Raw genomic sequence first — 24,617 nt, 5'->3', positions numbered from 1 at the left:
AAATTAAATGATATGTTTCTGAAAAAAAGGAAAAAAGGCTTGTCCAATTATTCAAATAATCAATCAATTACTGTGGCAGATTAATCGATAGCTGCAGGCCCAGATTCAGCTATGATCAAAATCCTGTGTGGTGCATCAGTGATAAATCCACAGGTAGTGACTGATTCAGCAAAGCAATCAGAGCAAACCATGAATCCTATCAAATCAGGTGAAAGTGATGTGTTGGAGAACATGCTAATGCACACCCCAAATCATTTTTGGTCCAATAATAACACCAGTTTTGGTTCGGTAAAGTCAGTTAATTCAATGCCTAATCCTTCAAGGGATGGGTGAAACAATGAATGCAACCCGGAGAATCAAGTTTAACGGGTTCTTTTATCCATCCCTTGATTGTTGACAATAAACATCTGCTCAGAAAATTGATGTCTGAACTCACGTCGTGCATTTTAGAAAGGGGACATCAAAGAAAGAAAAAAACCTACACATATTTAGTAAACTAATGAAAGATTATCTGAAATATGTGCAAAATAAATCATTTGATGCTTGTGCATTATACAGAAGGGATATGAAATATGTCAGTGTAACTTTTTAGGAAGAAAAAAACAAACCTGACCATATTCACAAAAGAACTGAAGACTGAGCTGATGACACAACTACATGTTTGGTGCGTACGCACAGACAACGGTCAGAACCATCCCTCTGTGAGGTAGACTGATCCCAGGCCACACAACACAAACTGCTGCCAATCCAAATAAACTGGATTTCATTCCTAAAATGAACATAGACCCATATACCTTCATGTAATTAACTGGGTTATGTGAAAAATGTAAAAAAAAGATTAAAATGTGTTTTGAACCGCCTCCTTCCGATTTGAAGGAGTTACTGGAGATCATAAACCAGCCAAGCAGGGACATTACGACAGCAAACAGAAGAATAAGGTCAACTGTTGGCCAAACAACCCTGAAACACAATGTAACATGCACACTGCTGGCGCCATCTTTAATCCTCTCCAAGAGCATTCTATTTTATTCCATTTGGTTTCTAAAAATGAATCATTTGTCCATTCAAAGACTTCTAGAACTATATGTGTGTTTACCCTGCTTTCGAGACGGTCAGTGTTATGCCTCAGCTCATTCCTCTCCTTCTCCATCTTCTCCAGCTTTTGTTTCAGGTGCTGGATCTCCTCCTGAGAAGAAATATACAGAGGGAGTTGAACAGACATACATGTTGTTGATGGAGCAGTTACACTAATAACTGACTCATTTTTATGACCACATGTAGACCCTAATCTGACAGAAATACGATATCAAATATTTTATTAGAACAAACAAACAAACAAACAAATAAATAAATAATTCCAGATCTTTTCATAGAAAAAGGGGGGGCTTGGGCCTATCCCAGCTGTCATTGGGCAAGAGGCGGGGTACACCCTGGACAGGTTGCCAGTCCATCACAGGTCCACACAGAGACAAGCCAGACAAACAACCATACACGCTCACACTCACTCCTAGGGACAATTTAGAGACACCAGTTAACCTAACATGCATGTTTTTGGACGGTGGGGTTGAACCGGGGACTCTCTTGCTTTGAGGCGACGGTGCTAACCACCACACCACCGTGCAGCCACATGATCAAGTTCATAGGAAGGAAAAATGCAACAACAGCAAAACTGATTTCTGATTAAATTGATTTCTTTGAACCATAATGGACAATTTTGTTTGAGTTCTGTGTGTTGTTACGAAGTTTCATGAATTTTTGAAAGAGTTGCAGTTACAAGGCTGCCACGATAGGTGGCACTGTCGAGGCAACTTTCCCCAAAAATGCCCAAAATACAAAATTTTACACTTTCCCGTTGGAGCATCTGCAAAATTAAAAATTTAGAAGAATAATAAATATTAAAAAATAAATAAATAAAAAAAAGAAGAACAACAAATACTAACATATACACTAAGCCTTTGCACTGCTGTCAGTGCTCGGGCCTAATGAAGGCCTTGTATGCAAAGAAGCCGAAGTAAATAAATGCCGATAAAGGCAAAACTGCTTACTTCAATTCAAACTAATGTATATCAGCCTTTGAAAGGAATCTGTTTTGTGCTTCACCAGAAAATGCCAGCTGTATCATTAGGTGTGACTGGCTATAGAAACTCAACATCTTTCACAGCATGCTGTTTGACATGTTGTGTGCTCACTGTGTATACGTTTAAGAATTGTGGGTAAACTCACATCTTTGCCACGGATCTGCTCCTCAGTGAGCTGCACTTCTATCAGAGGTCTGACAATGATGAACAGCTTCCACCACGGCCAGTCTTTGACGCCAGAGTTTTTCTTGATATTCTTCTGGATGCAGCGGATGGCAAGATCTTGAATCTGCCTCACAAAGATAAAGACAAACAGACAAAAATGAGTTAGAAAGAAGACAAGACGAAGTAATGAATGTCAGCAGAAAAAAGTACAGCGTGACGAACTTTAATGCATTTCTCACTGTAACCACAAGAGAACTGAGGAGACTGCCGTGTGAGACTTTGCCATCAGGAGACTCTGCTACAGTAACATGAGTACAGAGCAGATATTATATAGAAGATTATTTATAATATGCCATATTTGAACTAGGCATTTGAAAACACAAATATTATGCACTTTGATTTTGACTCAGATCTTATCCAACCACTTTTTGTAAATGATCTGGGTTCAGTTGGCAGCAGCCAAACAAGGTATCCCACACAACAAGCTTTCAAGATGGTCCAGTTCTAAGGGCAGCTAGGGCTCAGGAGGCAGAGCAGTGGTTCCGTTCATTCTAAGGCCGGTTGTTCAGTCCCTGGCTTCTCCAGCCCACATGTTGGAGTGCACCTGGGGCACTGAACACATATTGTTTCTAATGCATTTATCGGTGTATGTATGATAGAGGAAATCCACTGCATAGCTAAAACTATATAGATCAAAAAGGGCTGCATAAATATGTTTGTGAGTGATTTGCGGTGTAAAAGCACCTTGAGTGGTCCTTGAAAAATGTAGAAAAGCACAATCTCACATGAACAGTAACATGTGACATATTACACCATGTAATCATTTAAAAAGAAGCAGATTGTGAAAAACTAATGTTGAAAAACACCATGATTCAACCAACTTCAGTGCAACAACTTGAAGGAATTTTTTAAAAGTCATCAGTATCTCACTCCTGTTTACAACGTTACTTCAGTTAATTGAGATTTGTAGGTATTCATTTCTGTACAGCTCTCCTAAGATTCCAACACAGCACCTTCCGTCAGGCTGAGCTCTGGATATACAGCTGCAGCGAGGAATGTAGCCTCTATACATGGGGCGCCTGCTCAACCCACTACCCCGCAAGCATCAATAATGGGCCCCAGGAACCTCCAGGGGCATTATAACCGCTTTCGGACAGAGCCGTTCTAAGAACGCAGTTATAAGAACTGTCCTACTCGAATTTCGTTCTGATAACTGTCCTTCCCCAGCGGAACTGTTTCAGTCTGCATTCGCACATGAGTCGGGACTGATGCGCCGGAGTCTGCGTCAGAGATGTGTTACTTTAGCCGTTTAGCGCCACATTCAACAACAAAACAAAATAAAACAAAACCTGGTGAAAGTAAGGAGAGAAGACAAAACATCACAAAGAAGCTAACATGGAGAGCGGGGAGGCCACCGTGTTCATGGTCTGCATGATGGTGATATTAATCATGGACGATCACATCGGCCGTCTAACATGGAGGCTGGAAGAGCTCACAGAGAGAGTCAGGAGACGCAGGATGGAGCGCAGGCCATACTTCTTCATTTCATGAAGGAAGAAAGGAGAGCTCCGCAGACAAAGGAGACCACGTGTCAGTTTAACTTATTAAACACGTGCAGGTTGTGTCCGTGTCGTATGAGGAAACATTTCAGCCGTGACAGCATGACAAGGGGCGGAGCTACCGACCACCAAACACCTCCGGTCAGATGTGTTCCTACAGAACCCAGAAAAGACCCAGCTGAGGAGGAGCTGAAATGGTTATAGGAACTGAGGGAGATGGTCCCGAGTTCCTGTATGTCCGAACACGGGAGAAAACGGCCCCGCGGATTAAAAGGTTATTAGAACTGCCAAAGGTTCCTACAGTCCGAAAGCGGCTTATGTTAGAGCGCAGGCTCCTAGTTTTTCTTTAAACTGTGAGTCTGTGGTATACTGACAGATGAAGTTGTAAAAGCTCAGAAAGTTTTTCTTCATTCAGACCAAAGTTTAAAATACATGATCAGCATCCACACCTGAACACATATGCATGCTAATATTGAAGACACACTCAGACCTAGTAGCAACAGTAAGTGATATTTTTGACACTTTGATGTTCTCCAAGCCTGATGATCTGATTCACTTCAGACTGAGCCAATAAATTCTCATGATGCCTCAAATTTAAAAGCTGGATTTTTCTCAAACACCTTTTATTCATAGATATAATATGTACCCCAGCGTGAACTCATCTGGAGGCCAATATTTACTTAGTCTCAGCATCACCTAGTTGTAACAGGTTATCCATGAACTTAAAGAAGCATCGCTCAATTTTCATAAACATTTAAATTAAACAATCTTCCTGCCTGCAGAATGATGGCTTCCAAAAGGTTTGGGAACGGCTTCATGACCCTTCTCAGACTCGTAGTCAGTCATTGCTTCTCTAAGATAATTACTGATGTGTTAATACACTTGAATGCATCAGACCAGCTAACTGTTCAAACCTCTGCTTTTATCGAGGTGGTCATCCTTAAAGGGATAGTTCGCCTCTTTTGACATGAAGCTGTATGACATCCCATATTAGCAATATCATTTATGAACATTGACTTACCCCCTGCTGCGTCCTGTGAGCCGAGTTCCAGCTGAGTTTTGGCGTTGACGAAGGTAGTCCGGCTAGTTGGCTGGGGTCCCGAAAACAAAGTGTTTTGCCTCTCAAAACAATATGCGTTCAAAAGAGTAATACATTTGCATCACAAAATCGTTTTGCATGAAAAGGTCAGACCTCACATCGCTTGGCGCTATTTTTGCCTCCCTTGATATCAATGCGTCCAGCCACCTAGCGGTAGCCGCACCTGTTACGGTGTTTACTGCTCGGAAGCAGGGGACTGCTCGGTCTGCTCTTCGGTCTGCACAGTTTACATTGGACGCATTGATATCAAGGGAGGCAAAAATAGCGCCAAGCGATGTGAGGTCTAACTTTTTCCTGGAGAACGATTTTGTGATGCAAATGTATTACTCTTTTGAACACATATTGTTTTGAGAAGCAAGACGCTTTATTTTTTTAGCCCCAGCCAACTACCTTCGTCAACACCAAAACGAGGCTGGAACTCAGCTCACAGGACGCAGCAGGGGGTAAGTCAATGTTCATAAATGATATTGCTAATATGGGATGTCATACAGCTTCATGTCAAGAGAGGTGAACTATCCCTTTAATGTTGTCAATTAATGGAGTATATGCGTTCAGCCCAGCTCGGTGCGAGTCCCTCATATAATCCCTATGGAAGCATACATAGTTTTCTATAGCAGCAGAAGTTTGGCTTTGTTTTTGATCAATAAATAATTATGTGATGTGTTGTTGTTCATCTGAAGTTGTGTTAAAAAAAAAGAAAAGCAAGAAAAAAACATCATTATACTTTTTGTGCAATTGCCACATGTACATCACCAGGTAGGAGGAATTTCTCAAATGGGTTATTATTGAAGTATTTGAAGAATATTTTCAGCCTGCAGTAATAATGAGGTCACAGGGAACTCACACTTTGAAGCAACCTCACCTTCCTTTTCTTGAATGCCTGCCTGGCCAGATATCCTCTGCAGGCAGCCTGGAACAGAGAGATGTTTCTCCTGGTCTGGACATCCCGCTGCTCCTCAAGCCTCGACAAAGTTCCAGCTCTGAAGAAAACCTTCAGAATGAGAGGGAGAGTTTTTTTTCTGTTAATTTTTTAGATTCTACGACCTTTATCTCAAGTAGATTTAGGACAGGAAACGGGGACAAAGACGGGGGCATTTATATGCAGCAATGAGCTACTGGCTGGGGCTCATCGCAGCCTCAGCACAGAGATGCCCCCTCAACCAGGTCAGCTACCAGGAGCGCCTTGGTGAAGGGTTTCTTGAAGATAGACAAAAGTGGCTTGCTGAGCCCACTGGTGTACCACCAATTCACATCAATTCAATTCAATTCAATAATATCAATCCCCAAAGGTAGATTGTATTGCTGCTGTGTAAATTGCTGTTAAACACATGCTGTTTTTAAAGCTAAATTAAAAAAAAAATGGAAAAAAAAGCAGACATGGGTGTGGTTGAAATTGTGTTATTGTATCACATGTATTGATTTTCAGTCCCAGTTACAATTTTGTTATTATGCAACCAGCTTGTTATTTATCTCAGAAGTGATTAGAAGCTGTAAGGAATGTGACAACTGATGTTACCAATAACAGCTGTGGGTGCAACCTAAACCAGCTCTGAGATGAGAAGGCGTTCCTGCGGCTGCAACACCCGTGTTCATGTTATAAGAAGCTGCCTCATAGGATTCTTGATTTTGATCTATATTTATTTGTAGGCTCGCTAATGAAAATAAAAGCAGTTCAAAGTTTCAGTTGACAGAATCCTAGTAGCGGTAATCCCTAATTAACCCTGACCCTGCCACAGTGTGGAGGCCCAACACCTGTCTGTTTCTCCCAGGTGAACTCAACATCGCTGTGACTGCATGCAGAAGACAAGCGGTAACACCGGTGACCTGGGCTACATTTACACTGTCAGTTAAATGTTACCCAATTCCAATTTTTTGCTCTCATGTGACACAGATCGGATATGTTTTTTGACCATGTAAATAAGACAAGGACGCATGCATTCGGATATTTTGAGATCGGATACAGGCCTCCTTCATATGTGGAAATTTATCAGATACGAATCGGATATGTGACAATGCGACCGCCGTGTAAACAGGCAGATCGGATATTCTTACACATTGCGTTCCACACGTCAACCTCGGAGGACGGTCTGTAGCTCATCAGCTCGTGGAAGCTGTATGTACCGATGCCACAGCTCGCCTCGCACGACTTGGCAGAAGTTGTTTACAATCATGCACACTGATGCGTTGCTAATGCCAAATAGGTGAGCTAATGTGCGACAGCCTGCACCTGTTGCGAGCCACCAAAGAGCGACACCGACACGCATTTTCAGTGGAATCGCCCGACGAAATGTGGTGTCTTGGTAGGAGAAGAATGGGGACAAACTCTCGCACAGCATATCAAAAGTTTGTCGGCTCATTCTAAAATTGCTGACCCACTGCTCTTCATCAAAGCCCGCCACAACATTCTCCCACCAGTCCTGGGATCGGTCTCGCACCCAGACACTCCTCTGAACAGCTGAGGAGGCAATAATTGCAGCGTGTGCACAGGATGCAATAATGGCCCTTTTCCTCCTTCTCTGCCTTAAAATCCTGCCAATGTTGGGCGAACTTCTCATGTACCGCAACACTAGCATCACACCTGTGTCAACGTCGTCCATTTGCCTCAGCAGTAGAGTTTGGTAAACACTTAAGTAGGCATGCGCCATGTTTCAGGTGATAGGCAAGTGTAATCGCGTGAATCAGATATGAGTCACATTATTAAAGTAGCTGATTCTCTCCCTCAAAGCTAAAATATTCTGGATAAGCAGTAAGAAAAATCCACCTAGTTACTTTGAACTCTGTCTTACAGTCACTCTCCATCCGCCCACGGTAACTCTGCTCCTCCCTCTTCACAGACACTCTCAGGCCATCAGTGCAGCCACCGGTTCCAGCCCGATCATTCTTTCATCCTCCATCTTTTGTTGTAATATAAACTCATTATCTGCTGTCTGAGTCTGCTTAGTGGGTTCAGAAACTGTGAAACCTTGACATGACATTACTGAGCAGACCTAAAATAGATCAAATCCATTCATTTGTATCTATATGCAGGCATTCCTGTCTGTTTCACAGCCTTCAAACAAATATGAATTCAAAAGAATTTATTCCAAAATTCATAAACATTTTCAGCAGCTTAACTTTACTCGAGATCATCATTTGTAGTGACAAACACATTGTGACATGTTTTGTGTATTTTAAAAGGGACACTATGTAATAAATTAAGTAATTTATTATCTCAAATCAACATATTCATTCATAAATTAGTCCTCATTGGTGTAAAATTATCTCTGTCAAAAATCTCACTTATCCTCCTGAGTGAAGAATAACTTGTCTGTATCTACATAGAGCGGGCAAGCTCTATGGAGGCTGCCATGTCCTTCCGATCTATGAAAAACGACGAAGTGCCGAGAGGGACATAAAGCACTTCGAATCACGTTTTCCCCAACGCCAGGCCAGCAAGCGGAAATGACGTCATTTTGACGTAACGTCCGCCGAATGGCTTATTACTGGCGCTAATGGTAAATAGATTTTATCTCGTAAATTATCCCACTAATAATGCATTGATTGTTACCAAACTTCTGCCGTAGTACACATAGGCTCTTAACTCACAAAACGAGGCATCAGAAAGTTTGTAAGTTTACCGGGAGTTTATTTAAAAGAACACTTTCCAGATAGCAGCTACACACTGCTGCTAACGCTACCGCTGCGTCGACGTCACTTCCGGTAACTCCCGGAATATGACTAATTGCATTGCTTGCACACCAAAGGCTATGTCAACTTCTGTTATCTGACATGTTATCTGTCATCTGTATTTATAGTGTTGTTGTATGTGTGTTATGTAATCCTTTGTACTGTGTGTCTTGATGTCTTTTTGTTTGTATGGACCTTGAGTCTGAATCTATAGCTTCTTGAATCTTGACACATACCGCCTGCCGTAGTTCAAGAAGTTGCAACGCACATTTGAAAACGCGAGGCGCTAGAGAGCAAATTCATTCGACTTTGCAAAATGGGGGAAGAAATTACACAGTGTCCCTTTAAGTATCTTTTAAAAAGCTCTGAAATATTTGGATCCATCTTATGTAATTATAGGAGAGCCATAAAAAAGAAAAAATCCTGAGAAATTTAACAAAGAATTAATGAAATAAGTCATGTAGAAAAAAGACAACTAAGAGCAACTCAAAGACCTCGATGGAGCAGCACCAGACAGCAACAGTCACCTCACCCAGAAAAGGGGAACCTGGGGAAGCCCCCTGGAGCCAGACCGGGGGGGAGCACCTGGTGGCTGTGCCTTGGCTCCTGGGGCCAGGAAGTCAGGAAGCCAAATTCAAGGCGTTGCAAACTGGCTTCTAGGGATGTGAAATTTCCCTTCGCTGGCGTGGAAAGAGCCTGAGCTGGTGTGAGAGGTGGAGCGGCACCATCTGGATGTAGTTGGGCTCACCTCCACACACAGCGTTGGCTCTGGAACCAAACTCCTGGAGAGGGGCTGGACTCCCTCATACTCTGGAGTTACCCATGGAGAGGCATCAGGCAGGTGTGGGGGTACTCACAAGCCCCCGCTGGGGTCCTCCGTGTTGGAGTTCTCCCTGGTGAGCGAGAGAGTCGCCTCGCTGCGGCTGCGAGTCACAAGAGGGAAGGTTCTGAGTGCTGTTTGTGCGTATGCCCCAAACAGCAGGTCAGATTACGCAGCCTTCTGGAGTCTCTGGGTGGTGATGGAGAGGGGGTCACCTGGGGATTCCATCCTTCTTTTGGGGGACTTCAATGACCTGGAGAGACGGGACTGGGAGGAACGGCCTCCCTGATGTGAATCCGAGTGTTGTCTTGTTTTAGGACTTTTGTGCTAGCCGTGTCTGAGCATAAGGTGGCTCATAAGTGTACCTGATACCATCAAGTGGTGAGTTGGGTCCGTTAGAGGGTCGGTGCCTGTCGAGGTGGTAACTGGAGGTGGGCGCCAGCGGTGAGGGAAGCCGTCAAGCTGAAGGAGGCCTTACAGGCTCGGTTGTCCCGGGGGTCACCTGAAGCAGCTGACAGGTACTGAGGGGCTAAAAGGACTGCAGCGTTGGTGGTTGCTAAAGCTAAAACTCGGGTGTGGGAGGAATTCAGGGAGACTACGGAGAAGGACTTTCGGTTGGCCTCAAGGATGTTCTGGCACGTCTAGCATATGCAGCAGGGAAAAGCAACTTTGAGAAACTAACAGCTAAGGTAAGAGAAATAGCAAAGGCAATCAAATAAATGTTAGTTAGACACCAAGAAAAAAACTACTGAAAAACAACAGAAGCAAAAGCAACAAAGAAATAGAAAAAGAAAAAAGTAGTGTGCAAAAGAATAAGGAAAGATATGACAAGACAAAGTAATCAAATTAAAGAAAAAAACATTTATTATTTCATTGTTTTCTCTTAATATGGGTTAGGGTACCTCCACACTTATTCTTAATAACTTGCTCTTTATATTTCTTAATTCATTTTCTTATTACTTACAACTGTATTATTTTTTTGTGCCGCTCCTTCTAACTTAAAATGAACAGCAACTCTAAATCGAAGTTAAACTACCAGTGAAAACAATAAACTTATCAAATTGAGAGCTGAAGGCACTCACTGTTTGTTTTCTTATTCCAAAGACATTTACATATCTAATGAACTCATTATCAGCCTGTCCTTTTCCAGGTGATTAGTAGTTTCTGATGGCTGCTGGGGAAGGGACACTTAGCAAGGCCAAGATGAGACTCCCAAACAAAAGAAAAATACACCATGACTCATGTGTTGAACAATGGAAATGAGAAGACAAAAACATTGTTGGTAGATTGGTAAACATAGTCTAATTATCCAAGTATGAGAAGATGTTTGTATTTAAACCCAAGACTGCCTTTGGAAGTGGCACAAAAAAACAACTGCCAGAGTCCATCTGAAAAGGACAAGCTCTCTCTGTATAGTGCCATTTAAAGGAGTTGCATTTGAAAAAAATGATCAGGATTTCAATTAAAAGAGGTGCAATTAGCTGCAGTGGGATGATTACAATGGATCTCATGCTGAGTTTCCAACAGCAGCAAACAGAAACAAAATGGCAACTGCAATAGTCTAGAAAAAGGGGAGTTCTTTATGAATACTGTACTTAAATATCTGCCTTTCTTAAAAAAAAAAAGGTAACTGCCTGCAGCTGAGGTCAGCAAGGGCTCTGGTGGTGATTTAAAAGGAAGCATTCATGTTCACAGTTCTTTGATGAGAAGTGTGCATGTGCATGTGCATGACCACTCACCCGACTTATCCCCATGTGGAAGCAGCTCTTTTCCAGCTCTAAGGACTCCAGCAACTCCTCCACTGCCTGGAAACCAACAGAATATACTGAGCAGATAGACACACAAAACAACTCCTCTTCGTGTTCTGGACCTTATTGTACCCAAGCATGACCAAACAACTTGGCCCAGGTCAGAAATAAGACGCAGCTGGACGGGGGGCTTATTCCAGAGCCTGGGGGCAGCGACGGAAAAGGCTCGGTCACCCCAGAGTTTGTATTCTGACCTGGGCACTTCCAGCAAAAACTGATTTGTTGACCTCAGAGCTCTACCAGGATTGCGGACTGTTAAAAGCTCAGATAAATATGATGGGGCGAGGCCGTTAAGAGCTTTAAAAACAAACATTAAAAGTTTAAAATCAGTTCTATAAAGGACAGGAAGCCAATGGAGGGAGTTAAGAACAGGAGTGATGTGCACACGTCTGTTGGTGTCGGTTAAAAGACGGGCAGCAGCGTTCTGCACCAGCTGAAGGCGGCTGAGAGAAGACCCAAATGCAGCAAATGGAGCGGTACCACCGGAAATCATGGGGGCAGTGTTGCACAGAATAGTGGTTTCTCTCCACAGTCGCCTCTGCACGCTCAGGACGGGAGAAAGGATCGAGGAGAAGTTCCGGTGCGATCTGTTGGTATCCTGAGCTAGGAAATAGTTTTCTGAATGTACTTTGTATGCATTAATTGGACTCATTTTGTATTGAATTAATTGGATTTGATTGGATTCCGATTACAATGAATTGGACTCTAATTGGCTTGAACTGGACTGTATCACTGAAGTGCCTTGAGATGACATTTGTTGTGATTTGGCGCTGTATAAATAAACTGAATTGAATTGTTTTCTGTTAAATTAGGCAAACCAATGCAGGATTATTATAGCCAGGGAACAGGAAACAGGTGTGCATGAGGAGAGCCATGGATAAGGAACAAACTATGTGGTAGGATAAGTTAGTTTAAGGCTCTATTTCTTGCATTAACCCAAAAATATTTTCTTTCTTTTTTTTTTGTACAGTGATCAGCCAACACTGACTGTGTTGGCTGATCACTGCACAGTGTGTGCATGTTATGCATTCCACCGGTTTCCTTAAAGGCTTTATAATAAGCCAGTCCCTCATATGCAATCCTGCTGCCACAAATACTTACTCATAGTACCAAATATGGACAAAACTGCCACTTAAAACAGTCCCAACCAAAGGAGTATTTCATATCTTTTAATAAGGTGGATATATTTAAAAAGTAGCTACAGTCTCTGGCTATTTGTATTAGTAACAAATACGTTTGGGCCTGACTAACAAATCATCTATTCTGTTTTGTTTTTTTTACGTAGTTTGCAAACATTAAACATCAATATTAATAATGGTTTGATCATGTCTGAATTCAAGGATTCCCTTTGATGCTCAAGAAAGAGAAGTTTCCATCAAAACAAGTTGCTCTCCAGCTCCTCACAATAGCTCTGCAAAGTATGAAGTCGAGTCTGCCAACCACTCACCTTTTTCTCATCTGTGACAATATGGTGGCGGCCATACTTCTTGCTCAGATGGGGTGCTAGGACATCAAAACGCCTGCGGAACTCTGAAAACACCATGTGGTCTGGATACCCTGGAGGCAGGGAGGGAGGGAACAGAACAGCAGAAAGTTAGACTAACACCATCTGCAAAAGAAGGAGAGCCAAAACTATGTTAAGGGCCACCTTTGATTTTCAGCCACAAAACACTTGACAAGTAGAAATGTAAAAGATTCTAAAGTAACTAGTGAAACTAAGGCTGCATTCACACTGCAGGTCTTAATGCTCAATTCCGATTTCTTTTGCATGGTGGTTCACATTATAATTGAAATGCAACCGCTCCAGTGTGAACGTTTTACCAGAGAGTCTCTATTATGAGGAGAGGGAAAGCTGGCGGCTTTTTCCGGGTGGTACTGCACTCTAGGGGGCGCCAACGAAGCAGTGCAGAGCAGGCAGAACTCTCTGGTGATACTATGAGATCCACGTTAGATGCAGCCATTGCTTTGGATAGAATTTTTTATATTTTTTCATTCCTAAAGGCAGGATAAATTATCCTTTCAAACGGCACTTGGTTTGATTTTTTAGACTCACTAGATTTGTTTAAAATACACATTTATTGTCAGTATTGCATCCCGAGTGACGTCACCTATGTGGCATCACTTTACGGCATGGTCAGTCGTAGCGCCGAGCTAGCAGAGAGAGGTTAGCTCAAATAGTTACAGATTTCAGCACAGCCCTTTTACATACTCTCTGACTAGCCTCTGGTTTAGCTTTGGTTGTTGTTAGCAGCACCAGGTTAGCACTCTGGCACAGTGGACGAGTGCCGTAAAGCAGCCGGTCGTAATCAGCCGTGCGTTCTTCAGATTCCGTTAGCTAGATGCTAGCGGAGACTGACTCGCAAATGCCAGACCTGTAAGAAAACAGAAAGCTATAACTCCCAGGTTATTGTACTTTCGATATAAATTCACATCCCTCTGTCAGAAATCAGAGTAATATTTTCAGGTTTCAGCCGCTAGCGGGGACATTTTTTGAGTTATTAGCGCCAGCCCTATGGCCAATGATCATTCTGCACTCGCTCGCCAGCGCCCCCAGACAAAATCAACTGAACTGCAGACAATTTTTTTATAATGGGGCGAATAGGAAGTGGAACGGCTGTCTGTAAAAGGGCTGTGGTTTTACGGCCCTGAAGTGGCCCGCATGCGCAGAAGATGTGACGTCACGCGCAGCACGTTTACAGAAGTAAATATGGATGTTACACGTCAGCGTGGGTGTATCAATTCTGAAGTTGTTGTGCAATTGGAGTGACAAAATTATGTGGATTTTAATTAAGCCCAAAACCTCTTTTGAGGTTTTGAGGTGAGTTTTATTTGGCAATAATATTGCACGCCCCATTTTTCATTTTTTTATTTGTTAAAAAAGTTTGACACATCCAATAAATTTCATTCCACTTCACGATTGTGTCCCACTTGTTGTTGATTCTTCACAAAAAAATTAAATTTTATATCTTTGTTTGAAGCCTGAAATGTGGCAAAAGGTTGAAAAGTTCAAGGGGGCCGAATACTTTCGCAAGGCACTGTATGCTGTCATTAAAAAATAAAAATAAAAATCAGATACAGGTCAAAATGAGGAAAAAGGTCAGATGAGGTCCTCTTTTGCCTGAAGTGTGAACATAGCCTAAGAATAAAAATGCCTGTGGTAAGAGAGCTTTGTACAATGACAAAGAGCTAAAGAAATTAAACCTTTGAATAAAAAGGTTATATAATCAATGGTCATAGCAACTAACAGCATATTCTGTGTAAAGACTACCCTGATAGCTAATATCAAAGTCTAATGAGGTCTGTGACAATATATTGTGGTATGGGCAACCTGTTCCTAATAGGGATGTCACAATACCAGACATTTAGTAGTCGATACCAATACCAGTGAAATTCCACGATTCTCGAAACCCAATTCGATACCACGGTAAAAAACTAAAATAAAACAATAAATGACATATACTTCAACATACTCATTTATCAAAAACATTTGAACATTACAAAAAACAACAGTGGCAAGTAGCCTTCAAGTAATGACATGGCGCATGTGCACTGTAGCTTTAGCTTAGGTGATCTGCGCACGTCTTTTGAACTTTAGTCTTTGCAATGTAAGCAGACACATTATTTGATCTATTTCAAACCGGATAACTCGCGTTATCACAGAGAAACAAGGCAAGGCAACTTTTTATGAATTGGCATTGTAGCAAATTTGATGGAATTTGATTATACTGAACTGTATTATAATTGGATTAAACTGGACTTCAAATAAAATGGCTTTGTATAGAACTTGTGAACAAAAGACTTAAATGCTACCGAAGGCTTTCTGCATTGAAAGAAAAAAAAAAGCACAATGACAAATAAAGCTTTAACATCACTATAACATCAGTGGGTCATGTTCTCAGACTTGAATAGCTGCTCCAAAATCAAAGCAGAACGTATCAAACTGTAAAAAAATAAGCTGTTCATCTGTAAACTGACATCTGTACACATCTGTAAAATTGATTGCTTGATGTTTTTTCCTAAATCCGTTCAAATAAAAAGACAGAACTAGAAAGCTGCAAGCAGCTGTATGCGGGACCGAGATGTGCGCACGTTGGGGCATGCGCTGGACGTCGTAGTCGCGCAGCTCTGCCCACACGCACGTTACCCTCTGCTTACGTCGTCCGCTTAGGTCGTCAGGGTGGACGTGTGTGCCAAGTTTCATGACTTTGCTATGATGATAAGGCTTTCAAATCACAAACGCCATCACACGATTTTCACCGCCTGGCCACGCCCACATCGTTCAGAGTTTGGAAAAGTTTCTCCATGATTTTATCCCCCATGTCTTAAAAGTAACCTGGCCAAGTTTGAAGTCTGTAGCATTAAATCTGTAGGACAAGTTCGATCATATGCAAGGCCTGGAATCGGGCAAAAATGGCACGAAAACGCACCTTCCATCCAAAATGGCCGCCTTCTTGTGGACGTGGGACCATGGCGTCAAAGACTTTTCTGTGCGTCTGGGCATGATGAATGAGTGTACCGAATTTTGTCGTCCCACGTGAAACTAACCCCAATGCGGGGACCATTTTTAAGCATCGTAAGGGGGCGCTACAGAGTCAATGAGCGACTCCCAAAAATATAAAGTTTAGATTCTTTCATGTCGTCGACTGGCAGGTGGTGCTTGCAAAAATTTCAAGAGTTTTCGAGCACCTTTTGCAAAGAATAAGAAGAAAGAAAGAAAGAAAGAAGAAGAAACCTTACAGATACAATAGGGTCCTTGCAGTTTCACTGCCCGGTCCCCAATTATCAAGCTCTTCAGAATGACATCGTGTTACCTTGTCTGTAGATACGTAGAGCATCCAGCAGCTTTGATCCTCTGAGCTGAGCTCTCAGTAGCCCCATGTCCAAAGTCATAAGGCCCGAGTCAGGGCCATCTCCATTGGTTGCACGCAGATCACTTCCTCCCACTGCCTCTGCTTTAGGCAACAGGCAGAGGATGAAGTGAACCTTGGACCGACGCACCATGTCAATCAAAGCATCCTAAAAATGAAAAGGATGATACAAACAAAACTTCTGCTTGCAAAACTTTCAATGCAACAACTCAATGTACCTTGTTGTAGTATAATGTAGTACTCTTTTCACATCATGGTAGTCCACCAAAGATCTGCATGCAGCCTACTATAGCTGAAACTCCAACGTTAAAGGCTCTTCACATCCAAAACAAAGTTTTCAGTGACTGTGGTTCATTAGACTTCTGTTCAAATTTAGGTCGGTGGAGGTGAGATGGCAGTTCCATGATGTCACCAAGATCTGTGTACTAAGAAACAACCTATAGTACGGTGAGATTTGGTCATATATGTCCTGTCATCAAAAATCAACAGAAAGGTCAAGAAAATGTCAATCTGTGCAGTTTGCACACAGAATATACCACTACTGTTGCAGGTGATATATTCGAGCAGTATTCTTTACATTAACTGCGTTAAAGAGAAAGAAAGATTCTGTTTTCCCAATACTACTTTCAACAAAGACCCCAGAGTGTGCACAAGGTTTTAACTGTTGTAGGCTGAGAACATCAAAAATGGATATGTTAATATGAATAAAATACAGGTCAAATCAAAATAACACATGAACTGAATTATCGAGAAGTCAAAAACTGAAAAGGCTTGGACATTTTATGGCCTTCCAGGAATTCAGTCTCGCAGCCACTTGAATCAAACACCATCCAACGCAGAATGAGCCAGCCACTTTAAATTCAGTGTCAACACTGTTGTCCATACAGTGTCAACACTGTTGTCCATTCAGTGTTTGTTGTGTTAATACAACTTAATACGGTAAGAATCCATCCCTTCTTTAACATGGATTGGCCTACTCTAGTTTATTCTGCTTTAAATCCCACAAACTGCTCCCAGATAACTGAAGGATGTTGAAATCCAGTTGTGAATAAAACGGGTTTCAAAATGTTCAGAATAAGTTGGGTAATTTGTTGAATATTGTGCTTTTTTTTATTGTAATAAAATCAGGGAGTCTCAGCAGGAACTAATGTAATCATTTTTTTCCACATTTTACTCGACTTGTATCATGCTGCTTTCCCCTATGGGATTACTTGAAAAATGATAAAAGAAAAGAATTGCAGTAAACCAGTTCATACGTGCCCAGTTCAGAGGTGTTGACAAAGAAAGCTAAACACAAAGGTTATCTTAGGAAGTACTGTTTTCTGCACTCACCACTTGAAGTTTGATCTGGATACACAGACTCTTCTTCTTGACAGCAGCCATGCCTGTGGTGAAGGTTTTCCTCATGCTGGTGGCTCGCCGCAGGGCGAGCTGGGAGGTGCCCTCAAGACCTGCAATGGAGCCCGACAACACTGTGGCCCCGCCGGACCGGCCCATGAACATTCCACTGATGTTCTTCCTGTGGTGATAAAACCATAAATGTCATTCGCATGGATGTGCATCTACAGCATATGACTTTCTTTTTCTTTTAATTATGGATTTCTTTTTCTTTTTGAGTGTGTGTTTAATGGAGGATTAATGTTTAGCATTTATAGATTAAGAAGCACCATATGAGTAAATATTTTGCTGAGACACACATAGGGTTGCAAAGGGGCGGAAAATTTCCAGGAAATTTCCGAAAATTTTCGAGTAAATTTCCATGGGAAGTTAAGCTTGGGAATTTTGGATATATTCCATATTGGAAACTTTCCATGGGAATAATGGGAATTATGGGAACTATTGGGAATTTAGGAGAACTAACTGGGAATATATTATATCCAAGCATAAATATAAACAGAAGTCATAAGAAAACATCCATACAAAATGTTTTCAACAGATATTTCAACAGATTTATTTGTAAGTAGAGTAGAACACGTTCTAATTACTTGTTTCATGGATGAACAAAAACAGGAGTGTTGGGTTCAATATTACCCATCCCCTAACCCCACTCATTCAAAATTACACCCCCCCATCAAAAATCTCCACAAAGTCCCATTCCCAAATGTTAAATGAAAAATGCCACTCTTCCTCTTCCAAAACGTCCCATTAAACATGCAAATCTTCCTTCAAGCAATCCTCTGCATTTTTGCTCAGTCAACAGACTCTTCCTGGGCCTCATCAACATCCAACAACATGTCCCCTTCCTCAACATCCAACTCTGAGTCTTCCTTCAGTGTCACTTTCTCACATTTGTGTGAGAGTGGAAAAGTCCACTTACTTCACTTTGTTAAGTCCACAGGCTCAAATGTGTGCCTTCAATAGTCTTTGTGCTTCAGGCTCAAAAGTGTGGTCCAGTCTTCTAGAAATCTTCTGTACATGTGATGGAGGCATGCACAGTGCCAGTAGGGGGTGTGGTCTCAATAGCCATGCAGTAAGCAGTGTGCTCTGTGCATGTGATTGAGGAATGGCATGGATATTCAAGTGTATTTGAATGGCATCTGTTTTTTTTAGTCAAGATTATGCTAAAATATACTTTCCTCAACTATATTTAAGTTCCCTAGAAGAGCCAACCTTCAATTTTGAAAATTCCCAGTTTATTCCCATAAATTCCCATGGAAAGTTTCCATCTTTGAAAATTCCGTGAATTTTGCAACCCTAGACACACAAAGCACCACTTACTCAGAACCGCAGGACGAGCTTTTTGTAGCTTATGAAATATTTTTTTGCCTTTAGCTGTGCCACACTGAAGTAGATCATACGTCAATGTAGCAAGAAACAGGTTTTAATTTGAAACATTGCTGTTTCAGATGTGACCAAATAAATGCACATATTTTATGCAGTGTGGAAATGTTAACATCAAGGTTGTGTTGTTCATGTTTGATTCGAGCATATTGATGGCTGGATTTTCCACTTCTGTCCACTGCCGTAATCAAACAATTAGGTGACATTTTGTTGAAACATCTGAAAGGCCAGGTGGACCAATCTAATTTAACCCTCCAGCCTTAAACACTTGTCTCTGTTTACAGCTCATTAGAACTAGATGTTTAGGAAACTTTTTTTTTTTTTACTGATTAAAGTAACCCCTACATTACTTTTAAATGGTTGAGATTTAGTCCTACAATTTTGCCTCATTTAATGTTCATGTAAAATGCACATTACCCAAGCCAAAGCTTGGTTTCCTTCCACAAGCAATTTAATCACTCAAACGAATATACGATTGTCAAAATGCAACACTTTATATTCTGATATTCTATAATAATGTTCAGAATTACAGGGATTCCTTACTATTAGGGAATTAAATGGTCATCTGGACATTCTACACATTACAAATAACTTAGTTGGATACAAGGATCTTATCTATACAAAATAGACGAAAGTGATCACCTGTCATCTCAGATACTATCAAAATAAACTGAATTTTATATGCGTTTGCTCATAGTGATCATACTTCTGAGAGTTCTGCAGCAATGTGACAGCATTCTGGGCAGCAGGGTTATTCTTGGCATTACTCAGCCAACCCTGAGCGTTGTACTCCACCCAGTCAGTCCCATGGCTGTGACCCAGCAGGAATAGGTTGGGCTTCGCTCCTTGCAACAGCAGATTGCCTCCTGCAACACAAAATAAGAATTTCTTCCCATGATGCATCAGGAGCATGGTCAGTGCTGTCTATTTCCTTAAACTGAGGATTACTTTAACAGGCAGTGAAGGGCTTGAGTGTTCACCTTTGTTTTCTCCTTGAGCATAGCCATAGTAACTAAAGAATCTCTCCAGCATAGTTTCCTCTGAACCTCCAGGCTGAACAGCCTCCTCCTCCATCAGCCACAAAAGGCCTCGAGCCTCCTCTGTCCTGGCCAGAGAACGCACCTGTGATCAACACAAACAGAGGTACATATAACAAATACTTTTCTATCATCCCAATTGAAAAATCTCTGAGGTCAAGGATAGAGATATGAAAAAAAAAAATCTTATGTCATCTTTAGATCATTGTAAAAATAAAGTTTAAACAGGTATTTTATGAATAATTATGATTACAATTAATTGAATTCCAATTGGCTTGAATTGGACTTTATTATCTAAGTGCCTTAAGATGACATTTGTTGTATTTGGCGCTATATAAATAAAAACGAATTGAATTGTATTCGGCAGCCTATCCTTCCAAAAAAGTTCATTATTATTGTTGTTACAGTTATTATTACAAAAGAATTCATTGATTAGGACACAACACCAGAAAAGGTGGCAAGTGCAGCAGATCCGAGAGCAGCAGGAAAAGACAGTACAACAAAAGTCAACAGACAGACCCAGAAAACAAAATAAGAATCCTAACTGAACTAGTTTGGACCCTTGGCCTCGGTCTCCTTCCACCGAGTTGAACTGGAGAGGAGTGAATGAAATAAGGAAATAAGATACTGCCATGCTGACATTCTTCCAGAGTAAGCAGTGAAATCTATATATAAATGTAGTTTTCTCTCCCTTCATATCACCGCCTGCTGTGTAGACCGTGCAGACCGAGCAGCAAACACCGTAACAGGCGCGGCTGTCAGCAGCACGCAGTGATACGAAGGGAGAGAAAATAGTACCAAGCGATTGTGAGGTCTGACTTTTCCTGGATGAACGCTTTTGTGATGCAAATGTATTACTCTTTTGAACGCATATTGTTTTGAGAAGCAAAACGCTTTATTTTTTAAACCCCAGCCAACTAGCCGGACTACCTTCATCAACGCCAAAACGAGGCTGGAACTCTGCTCACAGGACGCGGGGGGGGGGGGGGGGGGGGGGTAAGTCAAATTTAATAAATAATATTGTTAGTATGGGATGTCATACAGCAGAGGCGGACTATCCCTTTAAGGACCTCAGATACACACACACATATTCTCATCAATAACACACTGCAAGGAGCAAAAGGTATTTTTCCCATATATAATCCCACTCGTCAGCGTACACTCCCACAGCCTGTGGCGCTCCACAGATGCTCAGCACTTTTTGGCCTCTAATTCCAAAACCGTTTGCTTTACATCAATAATCAAAAAATTATTGGACTAAACCAGTGGTTCTCAATTAAAATAAAGTGGGGAAAGAAATTTTTTCACAACCCCCCCTGAATTTAAATACTATTGAGAACCTGATAATAATTCTGTATTCATCTCTATAAACCAATGTATGAGTTGCTGGCACCAGCATTCTGCATGCAATCGCCCGATTATCAAAATAGATTAATAAAATGAGCTGAGATAACATCTGCAACAACTTTAAACAATATCCAAGTTCAGTTTATTAATTCAATTTGTGACATTTAAACAAGATTGCTCAGTCTGTATGATTCTCAAAACAGGGGAAAAGTGCAAATGGTTCACTGGGATGTGCATTTGTATGGAAATAACACAGTAACATTCAAAACATTTTTAAACTCTGGTCAGCTTCATCAGCTTATCCCTTTTCAATAAGGCATATGACTTTTTAACATTTGATTTTTTGTGTGTGTGCAAAATTGGCAAAAATAGTGCTTATATTTGAGCTTATCAAAGGGGATGAAAAGCGCATAACATTTGTATTTACTTTCTCTGAATATATTGTCTATCCAGGGGACAATTAAAATTTGAAACTGTCAGCTACATCAGTTTGAGCATTTTCATAAAACACAATTAATCCTCACAATTCATTCAAACTTATTTCACAGTATTTGTCTGTTTTATATGAAAACAATTTGCCATCACTCTGCCAGATGCACAGTAAATCTCCTCCATCAAATATAAAAACTACATTGAACAATTATTTGGGAAGGAGATGAGTCTGCTCGGTGTATTTAGTGGCTGCTGTGAGCCCCTTTTTTTTTTTTTTTTTTCTTATTGCACATCCTTTTAAATCTGGGCTTCAAATTTCATATTGCTACTCTTCACTCTTGCTCAATGTTAAGCTGGGATCTGTACTTTGTTTTTAGTGCAGCAACAGTAGAAAAGCCCATCTCTTAGAGTGGACAGAAAGCTGCCCTTTCCACACCCAGCCAGAACTCACTCAGTGTCTGCGATGTCATGTGTAATATATGTGCAATAACTGTAAATATTTACAAAACACTGACTACTTATTTTTAACATTCCTTGTATTTCTATTTGCTATATATATATATATATATATATATATATATATATATATTTTTATGCTTAGTTAGTTTTATTATTATTATTTATATATTCTGTTCCTTTTCATATTCCTTAAATGGGTACAGCTGCAACAAAAATAGTTTCCCCCTGGGGATCAATAAAGTATTCTGATTCTGATGATTCTGATTCCCCCCTCTGCTCTTTTTTACTCTCCATGTACATATGACATTATTGTTGTCATTAACTTGTATTTCTCTTTCTCAGCAGGTATCCCTGGCCTGGTGTTATGGAACTTGTTGTTTCCTCTCAACCTCCAACCAGTCAAGGCAAATGGTCGCCCTTCCTGAGTCTGGTTCTGCCAGAGGTTTTATTCCTGTTAAAGGAGAGTTTTTTCTTTCCACCGTCGCCTTATACCTGCTCAGGACACCAGACTAGATCAAAGAGAAGGTTTGGTGCAATCTGTTGGTTTCCTTAGCTAGTCAACTTTTTTTAAACTGAGAATGTATGAGTTTGACTAATTTGGCATTTAATTAATTTGAATTGATTGGATTCTGATTGGATTACAATGAATTGGATTGTAATTGACTTGAATTTGGCTATATCTTTGAAGTGAGATGATATTTGTTGTGATTTAGTGTTCTATCACCGTCAAACTAGACACGGTGAAGCAGCTTTTAGCTGTTATGCTGCACACAACTGGAACAATTACCCCCTACCCGAACTAGGGTTTGCATCCCCACCCCGCTGTGACTGGTGTGCAGTTGGTGAGAGGCTGAGGTAGCTTGTGGCTGTAAAAAGATGGTTGTTGTGGTGTGAGGAGCAGATCTATATAGGGAGTATAGGGAATTACTCACTGAGTCTGGTCCTTTATTTATTTATTTTTTTTTTTCGTTAGCCCAAGTTTCTTGTGTTTACCTTGAATAGGGATGGCTCAGGTAATCCTGAAACATCCCATAGTTAAGCTGCTATAGGCCTAGACTGCTGGGGGGCCTCATCTGTCACACCTTTCCTCACTTTACTCTCTTTATGTATATGTGATATTATTGTGGTCATTAACTCGTGTTTCCCTGTTCCAACAGATATCCTTTGAATGGTGTTACAGTGCCGCCGCCCCCCCCCCCCCCCCCCCCCCCACCCTCCCTCCCTCCCTCCACTCCCCCCCCCCCCCTCCCCCCCCCCCCCCCCCCCCCTTTCTGTCTTCTCAAACCCCAGCTGGTCGAGGCGGATGGCCACCCTTCCTGAGTCTGGTTCTGCCAGAGGTTTCTTCCTGTTAAAAGGGAGTCGTTTCTCTCCACAGTCGCCTCAGGCACGCTCAGGATGGGAGATTGGACCGAAAAAGAAAAAGTTTTCAGTGCAATCTGTTGGTTTTCTTAGCTAGGAAATTGTTTTTGAATTGGCTCTATATGAACGAATTGGATTATTTTATGAATTATGATTATTATTAATTAATTGAATTCCAATTGGCTTGAATTGGACTTACTATCTAAGTGCCTTGAGATGACATTTGTTGTATTTGGCGCTATATAAATAAAAATGAATTGAATTGAAAACAAACTACCAGCAGAACTGAAATCAGCCACAACTGTAAGCACTTTTAAATCCAGGTTAAAAACATTTCTCTTTCGGTGTGCTTATGGTTGAGTTTATATCTTTCTTTTTCCCCTCTTCTTTGATTGCTTTTAACTGTGTTTTTAATTTTTATTCTATTTTTTTTCTCTTTAAATTGCTTCTTTATGCTGTTCTTTTAATGCCTTGTCTTTATGTAAAGCACATTGAGTTGCCTGTGGTATGAAATGCGCTGTATAAATAAAGATGCCTTGCCTTGCCTATCAATAAATCAGAATTTAAATTGAATGACTTGATTCTCCCACCATGCATGTATACTGGGAAAAGGAAGGTGGTCGAATTAAATGTCCAGATCAAGTTATTACTGTAGTCTGACTCAACTTTGCATGTAACCATGTCATATGTATCTTTGAATAATGATTAGGCCAACAGAGACTTGCTTGGGCTTGAATTTCTCAAAACTTCCCTGCACAAAATTAAAAGATCTGCTGATATCAAATCCAAAGAATTCTCATTACAGTAAAAACACAAAAGAGTTGGGAAGTTTGCTTACCAGAGCTTGGGTTGAGGCTTGATCAATAGCTGCTACAGAAAGTGAAGTACTGGACTCTATGTCATCTAAAGCAACTTCTATGTTTTCCTAGATGCAGGAGGGGATAAAGACTTGGGTTAGTAAGCTACAGGACTTTTACAAGTAGATGATAAGATTATCAGTATATCCTATATGAGGCTACTCACATCTATCAAGAAAATAGCCATTACTGGACTCTAGATTAGATAGTTTAAGTGTACATCTGTATGTAATCTATTTGTTCAACAGTTGCTTTTGTCTGTGACTGTGCACCATTTATTTC

General features: G+C 41.0%; 1 protein-coding gene across 4 annotated transcripts in view; it reads right to left on the bottom strand.

Annotated features, from left to right (window-relative positions):
- Positions 1-24,617, bottom strand: part of LOC142388657 (unconventional myosin-XVIIIa-like) — a 152,536-nt gene that overhangs the window by 61,479 nt on the left and 66,440 nt on the right. For all 4 annotated transcript variants that reach the window (XM_075474176.1, XM_075474174.1, XM_075474177.1 and 1 more), the window contains 10 exons: positions 24,317-24,403; positions 19,825-19,966; positions 19,551-19,710; positions 17,396-17,582; positions 16,007-16,211; positions 12,643-12,752; positions 11,127-11,192; positions 5,764-5,892; positions 2,224-2,367; positions 1,097-1,186 (listed from right to left, as the gene is read on the bottom strand). In XM_075474176.1, coding sequence (XP_075330291.1) covers positions 1,097-1,186; positions 2,224-2,367; positions 5,764-5,892; positions 11,127-11,192; positions 12,643-12,752; positions 16,007-16,211; positions 17,396-17,582; positions 19,551-19,710; positions 19,825-19,966; positions 24,317-24,403 — 1,320 coding nt within the window. The remainder of the gene's footprint in view (positions 1-1,096; positions 1,187-2,223; positions 2,368-5,763; positions 5,893-11,126; positions 11,193-12,642; positions 12,753-16,006; positions 16,212-17,395; positions 17,583-19,550; positions 19,711-19,824; positions 19,967-24,316; positions 24,404-24,617) is intronic.

Source organism: Odontesthes bonariensis, chromosome 9, assembly GCF_027942865.1.
Source record: "Odontesthes bonariensis isolate fOdoBon6 chromosome 9, fOdoBon6.hap1, whole genome shotgun sequence".
NCBI lineage: Eukaryota > Metazoa > Chordata > Actinopteri > Atheriniformes > Atherinopsidae > Odontesthes > Odontesthes bonariensis.
Note: the sequence above shows the minus strand (reverse complement) of the source record. Positions and strands in the feature narration are given on the sequence as shown.